The 10,984-nt window shown below is 38.7% G+C and overlaps 1 protein-coding gene across 2 annotated transcripts in view; it reads right to left on the bottom strand.

Annotated features, from left to right (window-relative positions):
• LOC130922852 (sphingomyelin synthase-related protein 1-like) overlaps positions 1-10,984 on the bottom strand; it is a 67,753-nt gene that overhangs the window by 24,617 nt on the left and 32,152 nt on the right. For both annotated transcript variants that reach the window (XM_057848041.1, XM_057848042.1), the window contains exons 4-5: positions 2,502-2,619; positions 2,240-2,390 (exon numbers count right to left, since the gene is read on the bottom strand). In XM_057848041.1, the coding sequence (XP_057704024.1) occupies positions 2,240-2,390; positions 2,502-2,619 (269 nt within the window). The remainder of the gene's footprint in view (positions 1-2,239; positions 2,391-2,501; positions 2,620-10,984) is intronic.

Raw genomic sequence — 10,984 nt, 5'->3', positions numbered from 1 at the left:
GGGCATGACTGCAGGAGCTGTCAGTTTTGTACATCTCCTTCCCTCCCACCTGTATGACGAGTACGAGCACCCATGGTTTGGAAATCGACATGGTACGAAGCATGGAAGCCTTGGCTTGGTTCTCCACCCGCCTACATCAAAATAACATTCCCGGGATCTTGTATAAAGACCTTCCAACTTCGATTCCACCGCCATTGACTTCAACGGTAAACAGGCGGAAACGGAAGGGGAAGGAAGACATAAGAAAGTAAACCGGAAGTACCTCGGAAACTTGTCTATACACAGGCGGCAATCTAGTCCACCAATTGGATGACGCGCTGGCACACCGGGTGCACCAATAAGAACCTCGCGTTGATGTGTCAATCACGGTGCTGCCGCCAGACCACGGTGACGCTACAATATTCTGACAGAATAGCCAACGACGTCATGCATTAAGAGAGACAATAGCTAATTAATATGCCACCCTGTGGTCTGGGGTGTGAATTGCAACCTGTCAAAATGACGGACGGACTTCAGTTTTTTCCGTCACCGTTTTAAAAAACCGGTCAACGACGGAAAATATTCGGTTAACGCGACCCCTGGTCTGGAAGTGCCCGATCTGTGCGGACCAAAAAGTTGATTGACAAGGTGATATGTGGCCACCCAGAGTACAGATCTCAATCCCCTGGATTATAGCATATGGGCAACTGTGGAGGACAGTGCCTGAAAGAAGCCACAAACTTCTGTGGCAGCCTTGGAGAGGTCCATTGTTCGATCTTGTGAAAAGATGACAGCATCCTACATAAAGAAGACCTGTCAAGCGTTCCGCAGGCGCCTGGAGGCAGTTGTGACACTTAAGGGAGGACACATTGAAAAATAGAGTGTACTGTACATGTTCTTTACAATAATGTATAATTTGTGATTAAATTCTAATTCTAAGATGAATAAACATGGCATTTAAGTTGTATTATGGCAGTGTAAACTTTTTTTTGGGTCACCCTGTATGTCTGTATTGATTTACTTTGAAGCATTATTTTTAGAGGCGCACGATAATCGGTCCGATAATAGGAGTTATGACGTCATCACAATAAATCCAATAACATTATTAATAGGCCCAATAATTTATAATATTTTTGGCACAGTGTCGGTGGATTGGGATGTGTGCGTTTGAGTTGTTTCATGGACCAAGACCACAAAAGTCTCCTCTCCTCTTGCACCAAATGTTTTATCTGCTGACAACCTGTTCGGTTTATGTTTTAGTTTAGTGCTCATTGTTCAGGGGAACACATGGTCAATGATATTGACTAATTGATTGTGATTGACTCAAATTTTATTTATTTGAAAAAAATAAATATGGGCACTTTATTTGAGGTAAAAACTGTTCTTGACTTTGTTTTGTTCATTATAATAATGTTCATGTCATCATGAAAACTCTGGTTCGGTCAAAGGCAAGTCTATGCTGAATCCACCACTAGTATTTTTGGCCTACACGTGTTCAAAAACCCATATCGATATCGGTATCAGTTTAAAAAATGTATATCGTGCACCCTTAATTAGTTTACAGTCTTTGTCAGTATTGTATTTTATTTTTTAATACTGTGTTCGTAGTTTGACGGTGACAAAATTAATAAATGTCAGTTAAAAGATGAACTATGGTGTGATTGGTGTTACCAGAGGGAAGTAATATCTATCTTATTTTTTACTTTATTTTATTAATATGATGTATAAAACATATTTTTGGATAGTTATTTTGGGGCACTTAAAGGGTTAATTCTGACTTGCGCGGAAATTGTGGTTACGTCGCCGGCGTAGGAACGGAACTCGTTCGTAACGTGGTAACTATCAATATTTACAAAACTTCTACAAGGCTTCCTATAGCAGCCTGCCTACTAGCTGCTGCAGGGAACTACTGTCAGTCAGCTGCGGCCACAGTTGCCCACACAGATGGCAGATCAAAATCCTTTTCTATCGGCTTAGTTTCTTTGTTAATCACCCGATGGAAAAATGCCTGATATCAGTCGACCTCGAATTAAAATCGATCGGAGGCCTATAATTTGAATCGAAATCAACTCATGGCAGACATAATATTGGCAGGTATCACATCAGTATCCAAAGAATCAATATTTATCATATCACCTTGAAATTGGTGATTTACATGCCTAGATCCACACAATGACAACACAAACTGTGATGCAAGGTGTATCGATTTTCATCTGAGTGTCTGTTCCAGACTTCACTGGTTTTAAGAGCATATACTCACATTCTGTCACAAAAAAGTTGAGCAAGGTAATGACGACCGTGTGTCCGCTGAACATGTAGTCTCCGCATGTTTGGACGCCGGTCAGTGTCATCCCGAATCCCACCCAGATTGTCAATGCTCTCTGTATCTTTTCGATCAAATTGCCGTACGTCTGAGGGAAGAAGAGAGCACAGTTTACGTCATTCGTGCGATGACTCAAAACTGAAGATTCTCAGCAAGATCTCTAATCCGGGTTGATAGAGTGTGTGTGGAAACTTCTCACCTTACTTGCGCACTTGAGGTGCTGGCCAGGCACTGAGAGCGAGGTGACAAACATGGTGCAGCAGCGAAGCAAAAACACAGTTCCCATCAGTGAACACAACCGCCTAATTAGAATTGACCTGAAGAGAAGACAAAAAGAGGGGTTGTGAGGAGGAACTCGGGTTACGATTATTAACAGTGCTGTACTCATGGGTGAGATAAAATGACGGATTGTTGATGGAGAGGAATTTTACTGTGCGTAAATGTGTCTTGACGCAAGCAACACAAAACAGAATGCACTATTTGAGTGAAATGACAGATTTGCTGTTGATTCAGCCTTTAGTTGGATCAATCTGCAGATAAACTTAAGCCACATTCACAGTCAGGCTGCAAAATTCTGTATTAACTGCACCAACACAGAATGTACGGATTTAACTTGTTGTTAGACCTCTGACAATTGAGAAAATAATATTTAACCTTTTAAAACCGAACGTGTTGGCGGCGACAAAATTGCACATATCATCTTTGAAGCCTCTTCAAGCTGTAATTACGTCACCCACGTGCCGCTTGTTGGTCTCATTTGAAAGTACGGAAGTTTAGGTCCACGCCCGTTTTTACTTAAAGTCGGTCGACCAAGTAAAACGGATAATGTCACTTGAGTTTTATAGTTTTACAGTTTTATTGCCCTCATAAATAAGCATTAAAACGCTGCATGGACCATTTGTTTATGTTCATATTTCCATCATTTCTTGTCCTTTTTCAAAACCGAAAGCACTACTAATACTACATATCACAGGAGCCATTGTGAGGTCAAGAATGACAGACGTAATGTGAACATTTTTTAAATAATAATAATAATAACAACAAATAAATAACAATAAATTGCCGAGCGATGCGCCACCTAAGCAGAGGGAGGTGAGGTGGTGAGCGACGGCCGGTTGGATTGAGCAAGCGACTTTGAAACGTGCGGAATGAATCGAAAACTGAATTTAGCGCAAGCTAATGCATCATTTCATCAACTCGAGGAAGAAGAGTTGGGAAGAGTGACAGGCTGACAGTGCAAACGGCGGAAGAGTGGGCTGTGTGACGTAGCCCTTTGTCTTGTTCAAGAGGGAAATGAGTGGCATGCCTGAAAAATTTCAGCTGAACTAGTTTATTGTCAACATTTTTGAAAAGACTTTTTTTCAATTTTATATTTGACTTTTTATACCACTACCAATCTTTTCATTTTGTATATTGATGTGTATATTCGAGAAGCTTAATTGCATGTATATACTTTTAGTAAGGGAACCTCACAAAGAGATATCCTCCAAACCCTTTTTGTGTTAAATGATATATACATACATACATACATATATTAGGGCTGTCAAAGTTATCGCGTTAACGGGCGGTAATTATTTTTTTTTATTAATCACGTTAAAATATTTGATGCAATTAACGCACATGCCCCGCTCAAACAGATTGAAATGACAGCACAAGGTCATGTCTACTTGTTACTTGTGTTTTTGATGTTTTGTCGCCCTTTGCTGGCGCTTGGGCGCGACCGATTTTATGGGTTTAAGCACCATGAGCATTGTGTAATTATTGACATCAATAATGGCGAGCTACTAGTTTATTTTTTGATTGAAAATTTTACAAATTTTATTAAAACGAAATCATTAAGAGGGGTTTTAATATAAAATTTCTATACCTTGTACTAACATTTATCTTTTAAGAACTACAAGTCTTTCTATCCATGGATCGCTTTAACAGAATGTTAATGTTAATGCCATCTTGTTGTTTTATAGATGGTTTGAATTGTGATTAACTACGATTAAAAATTTTAATCGTTTGACAGCCCTAACATATGTGTGTGTGTGTGTTTTTTTTTTTTCATTGTTTTTGCATTATTAGTCTACTGTATGTAACTTGTTTTGACCATAGTACCGTATTGGCCCGAATATAAGATGGCCCTGATTATAAGACGACTCCCTCTTTTTCAAGACTCAAATTTGAAAAAGACTTTTTGAACACCAAATTAATTTTTATACAGAAAACAATTACAGTACATCTGAAACAAATGATTATAACAATATATTTGAGAGAAAAAGCATGTTATTTTGCCTCATCCAAATCTTAATATCTGAACATTTAAATATGTAAACTAAAGTGCAATCATATTTGTAAATGAATGGCTTCTGGTTTTTGAAATGTAAAAAAAACAATCTATTGTGATCAAACAACAAAATTGCAATAACTGCATTTACCATCAAAATGAGGTCTAACTGTAACGGTAGTCTTGAAACAAATCTGAATAATGAAAAACACTGCAATAAAATAATGCAAACTGGTTAAACTTGAGAGTAGCTGAGATCTGTCATGATAGAACGTTACTCCTCAAGTTCAGCATTCGCTTCAATGATATCTGGCGCCATCTAGCGTCGTGAATGGGTATAATGTCTAGACCCCGAATATCAGACGACTCCCCCTATTTCAATCTTATTTCAATGCAAAAAACACCGTCTTATATTCGGGCCAATACGGTATGTGCAAAGGCCAAAAACGCCTATGACCATACCCGCTGTTCGTGCTGAACTGTCAAATATAAAACTATTCAGTCTTTTTTTTCTGTTGAATGTTTATCCTAACAAGTTGAATAAATATTATCAAGCTTCAAAACGGTACGTCGAGCATGTTTGGTTGTCAATGTGACATCAATATTGCAAATTTTGACAAAAGATTTTGGGATTATTTTATTTTTGTCTTTTTGGGTCCAAAATATTGACTATAATTGGTCAGTGAAGAAAACAGTTTAGACATGAAGGTTATGGTGTCCTGAAAAAAAGGGACCCAACCAGGCCATTGTGAACAATTTTTCTTTGAAATACAAAGCAACATCAAAGGCATGCAAATTCGGACAAAATAGGCTCAGGTGAAAAAGGGTTAAACAAAAAAAATTACATCGCTTACAAGCGGCACAATTTTGTGATATCAGTCATATCCGCACACCAGTATTAGTTTCACCAACAAAGACAATAACGAAAATATTTCATCAACGAACAATTTTTTCATGACGATGACGAGCTAAAAACGTGGCTCAGGAGACTAGAACATAGTGAGACGAATGTCAGCTTTCATCTGATGAGACGACAACGAGACGAAAATGCGGCATCGTTTCTGTCATATGTTCTCAATAAGTGAGTTTCATTTTGTACGTGAAGTACGTGAGCTTGCATCGTAGCAGTGTTTGGGTCGTGTCACTCATGGAGGTGTGCTATGCCTCTGTATGTATGTATCTCAAGCTAGACTGCGCTCCATCTTGCTTGTTTGGAAACACGGTAAGATTTGTTTTCTTATCTTGTCAAGAGAAAATGTTTCCTTGGCCTTTAAAGGCCTGTGTCGAGTGATCCTCAGACGATAAATGTAACTCATTGTGTTAGTTTAGTATTCGCATTTGCATTAGCATTAGCTTCAGAATAGCGAGCGTCCTCTTAAAACACTGGCCAATCTAACCTAGAGCCACTTGGCTTTTCTGGTCAGTGTGTCTGTAGAGCAGTGTTTTTTAACCTTTTTTGAGTCATGGCACGTTTTTACATTTGAAAAAATCTCACAGCACACCACAAACCAAAAATGTTCCAAAATTATTTTCTATGCAGTATATTTAATTATAAAACAATTTCTCATACTTACTCACTGTGAAACTTGAGCCTGTTTAGATGAACACAAAGTCAATATCCCTATTCTTCAACAGCCATCAGTCTTTCTATGTTTTTAATTATTTTATTATTTATCAGTTAGGATTGAAAAAGCTCAGAATTGGCAGACAGAGGGACTTGAGCAATGTCTTTAACCACATCAGGGCCGAGCATCTCACAGACAATGGCCTTGCAGGCAAGTAGTATTAATGTCTCTGTCACAGTGTGGGACTTTTTGGATTTAGCAACAAGTTCAGCAACACAGTAACTGGCTTTGAGGGCTTTCTCATTTAACTTCGTAGTTTTTCTGAAAAGTTGCCCGTTTCTCTGTGTTTTTACCTAGGTGAACAAAATAGTCCATCGACTTGTTTTGAAGCAACAGGTGTTTCGTTTGAAAATGACTTTTAAACTTGCTTGGCACCATGGCGCTGTTGGATAGCTGCTCCTGTCGCGTTCAAGAACTGCTCGGACTTCTAGCCATTAGCCACCTTGCTGTCCTAAACAATGTGTTGGAATAAGACACAAGTGGGAGGATTGACGGACGTCACATATGGGTAAAATACAAAGGACACTTTTGAGTATATCGACACATAACGAGTCTAACCAAATGATGTGCAGTAGACGTGCTAGGGTCCACATTGTTGCAGACAGCAAGGTCGCTGATGGCTAGAAATCTGAGCAGTTATTGAACGCGACACGAGCGATACCTCGCTCATCAGCACACGACCGAGAACGTTCTACATACTCCTTCCTTCCTTCTACTGCAACTCCGCCTGACGACGTTAAAAAAAAAGATTTTATAAATATTGCGACATTGGATAATTTCTCGCGGCACACCTGATGATCTCACTATTGTGTGCCGCGGCACAACGGTTGAAAACCACTGCTCTAGAGGATATTAAATGCCCATTTTGTTAATTTTTTCTTTAAATACAGTTCCTGGCTTCTAAGTACGTTTAATTGAAAATAATGTACTGCTTTTCCTGCTGAGTGTGTATTATCATCACAAAGTTGGCGTTGTCCTTGTAGACGCTATGTGTTCATCTGTCTATGTTAATTCGAAATTGTTGGAAACTTTTATTTTTGGACTAAAACTTTTGAATGTAACAGACGAAGAAATTTTAAGTAACTCAACTAAATCTAGACGAGAGATTTCATCGGCTTAACCTAGACGAAAACGATCACATTTTGAAATGACTAAAAAAATAACTAAGGCTACCGTATTTTTCGGACTATAAGTCGCAGTTTTTTTTCATAGTTTGGCTAGGGGTGTGACTTATACTCCGGAGCGACTTATGTGTGAAATCATTAACACATTATTATATCATTTCACATGTTATTTTGGTGTTTTGGAGTGACACTGATAGTTTGGTAAACTTGTTAGCATGTTCTTTATGCTATAGTTATCTGAATAACTCTTAATAGCTATGCTACATGAACATACCGGCCACGTTCGCATTTCGTTGTTCATGCATCATGTAACATTATCCTACTTTACACTATTCAGCATGTTGTTCTCTATTGTATTTTTATTTCAAATTGCCTTTCAAGATGACATATCTGTTCTATGTATTGGATTTTATCAAGTAAATTTCCCCCGAAAATGCGACTTATACTCTGGTGTGACTTAAATGTTGTTTTTTTTCCTCTTCATTCCGCATTTTTGGCCTGGTGCTACTTATACTCAGGTGTGACTATTATAGTCCGAAAAATATGGTAAGTATATTCGTCCAATAGACTAAGACAATAATTAAAAGGGCTGCCAAAAACAAAACTGCCGCACACAATAATGAGTGTTTATGATATCAAGAGGAGGGGCGGGCTATATGCTATAATCAGTGTTGTTAATCTTATTTTAAAAAAGTAATTAATTACAGTTACAAATTACTTCTCCCAAAAAGTAATTGCGTTAGTAACTCAGTTACCTGAATGTAAGAGTAGTTACTTGGCAAAGTAACTGGTGATAATTTTCATGTTTTTTTTTTCTCCCAAAAAAAAAAAAAAAAAAAAAAAAAGAGGTCACACAATGTGAAGTTTAAAGGGTTTCTGGGTCAATTGGCAATAGCCCAATTCTTTACCCTAAACTTAAATAGACACAGGGCTATTGCGGATATTGCGATAACTAGATAGTAACCTTTGCTATGTGTGGAAGTCATTTAATGTTGTGAATCACCTGTTAAAGTTGTTAAAATTGCTCCCGTTATTGCATTACTTCCCTTCTGTCTACTATCGACATGTGTTTTAGAACTGTTTCATCATTTAAAGATAGATTTAAGTCAAGATTTTGCCGATTTAGGAGCATTTTAGATAAAAAGTTACTTAGGTTCGCTAGGAAGGTTCTCTACAACAGAGCCTTCATGAGAGGTCTACTGCTTTAAGATAACGGCTTTTTACTAACGCAAATAGTTCTTAATACATGTTGCTAATACCGCCGTGTCTGCCATTTGCATCTAGTTCTATAATACGTGATATCTACCGTAGCATCACGTGGGCGTAGTTTGAAGGCTATCGGCTACAGTCAGGTATTATTGGAGCCACCTAGCATCGCGTTTGCAACGCCGTCACAACTCCCTTGCCTCCTCACCACTCCTGCTCTGCTCTGTCGTCTGCGTAAGTCCGTCTCTCTCAGCCTTTTCTCGAGTCATTCAACCAACATAGTACCGTATAGTAAGGCACGCCTTTCTCACCTCAGTAACGGGAACGGCGTTGCCAAGATAAGAAAAGTAATTAATTAGATTACTCACTACTGAAAAAAATAACGCCATTAGTAACGACGTTATATTCTAACTAGGGCTGCAGCTTTCAAATATTTTAGTAATCGAGTAACGACTGAAAATTACATCGATTAATCGAGTAATCGGATAAAAACATTTTTTTTAAGTTAAAGAGCAAATATATATATAGATAAGAAAACAAGACATTTCATGTCAAATTTAACCATTTTCAGTTAATCAATGTCTTTACTTCCGATGTACATTGTTGAAAACAGCCAACAATTTCATCTCAAATAAAAAAAAAAGACTAATTCACTGCTTTCACTCCAAAAACTTTTAGATCTTATAAATATATATATATATTTCTTACCTAAAAATGTCAGTACGCTTGATAACACACATGACTTAAAAGTTAGGTGTTTTTCCTACGTGTTTCAATTGAATTTTCACTTGTGTCAAGCTGTAAGTTCTAGTTAAGTTTTAAGTTAGTCTAAACTGTAAGTCCTGATAGGATTTTGAGTTTTTGCAGTGTTCAAAATAAATGCTGTGCTGTATTGGAGCACATTAGGCACCAGTGCTACTTGGTGATTTATCCAGCAATGACTACTGAGCTAAAATTGACAGTTAGCATTATTATGTTTTTATTTTACACCCTAATCACTCTACAGCACCGTTTTCACAGATTAAATAAAGCCTGTATGTAATAGTTAGCCACGCATCGACAGTGGTCATAATGAATAGAAACCTAGCCCTCCGCAGGGATAACGCTACGTGAGCGAGTAAGAGTAACGTTAATCTTATTTATGAGTGCCGAGAAGTGTACCGCTTTAAGGTGGCGGCTGTTTTATTAACGCCGCCGAGTCTGTCATTTCGCATCTAGGTCTACGTACATGTGATATCTATGACACGCATCAGTCGCTACCTGCTACCACCGTAGCAACATGTGGGAGTGGTTTTTAGCAACGTCAGCACAGTTTGTAACGGCTGTCGGCTGCAGTAAGGTATTTTTTTTATTGCTTCTTCCTCTACGCACGTGACGTCAGCGCGTTGTCCCGCATTAAAAGTAGTCCGGGCAAAACGTGATGCTTAGAGATGGCAAAATTAAACGATTCCTCGAGGTGAATAAAATTACTCGGATCAGTTTTTAAACTTGAGTTACTCGAGTTGCTCGAGTATTCGTTTCAGCTAACGCCGTTATTAACAACACTGGCTATAATACTCACATTTTATCGGCGAGGATAGTACCAGCACTGACAAAATGTCTACCCCCCATGTTGGACAGCCACTTCCAAGGAATGGCGGCTTTAAATTAAATTTTTCACTACAATTATAAATCAGAAAAATTATATTCGGTGTTGTTTTTCCCCAATTTATGTAAAAATATTCTTTACTCTGGGATGCACACAATAAATCTGTTGTCTGTCCTTTTAAAAGTCAGGGCCTGACCTGGTGAGTACTGTGGGCGTCCATGTGCATTTACGGTTGTAGCTGTTATGAGTAGTGCAGTGCAATGTTCCCTCTAAGCTGCGCGCGTGTGCAATCGCGCACTGCTCGTACATACTCGGCGCACAAGAAAATCTACAGGGTGACCCAAAAAAAAGTTTACACTCAGTTGACTGCTTGTTTAAAAGCCATTGAAACACATCTAAATACGTTGTCATGCTTAAGTGATTCATTAAGGTCACTCAATGCAGCTGGTAATCTCTCATCTCTACAATTCCTGTGCTTCTGCTGAAAATGAAGAAAACTTTAGCTGTAGCTGAATAGCTGCGTGCCGGTCTGACACCTACTGAGATTGCAGCAAATCTGAGGATATCCAGATGTGCAGTCTACAAAGTTAAAAAGAAGCTGAAAGGTACTGGAACAGCCTCACGAAAACCTGGGTCTGGAAGTGCCGATCTGTGCGGACCAAAAAGTTGATTGACAAGGTGATATGTGGCCACCCAGAGTACAGATCTCAATCCCCTGGATTATAGCATATGGGCAACTGTGGAGGACAGTGCCTGTAAGAAGCCACAAACTTCTGTGGCAGCCTTGGAGAGGTCCATTGTTAGATCTTGGGATAGGATGACAGCATCCTACATAAAGAAGACCTGTCAAGCGTTCCGCAGGCGCCT

Source organism: Corythoichthys intestinalis, chromosome 10, assembly GCF_030265065.1.
Source record: "Corythoichthys intestinalis isolate RoL2023-P3 chromosome 10, ASM3026506v1, whole genome shotgun sequence".
NCBI classification, from domain to species: Eukaryota; Metazoa; Chordata; class Actinopteri; order Syngnathiformes; family Syngnathidae; genus Corythoichthys; species Corythoichthys intestinalis.
The sequence above is the reverse complement of the archived record's forward strand: the minus strand, read 5'-3'. Positions and strand labels throughout refer to the sequence as shown.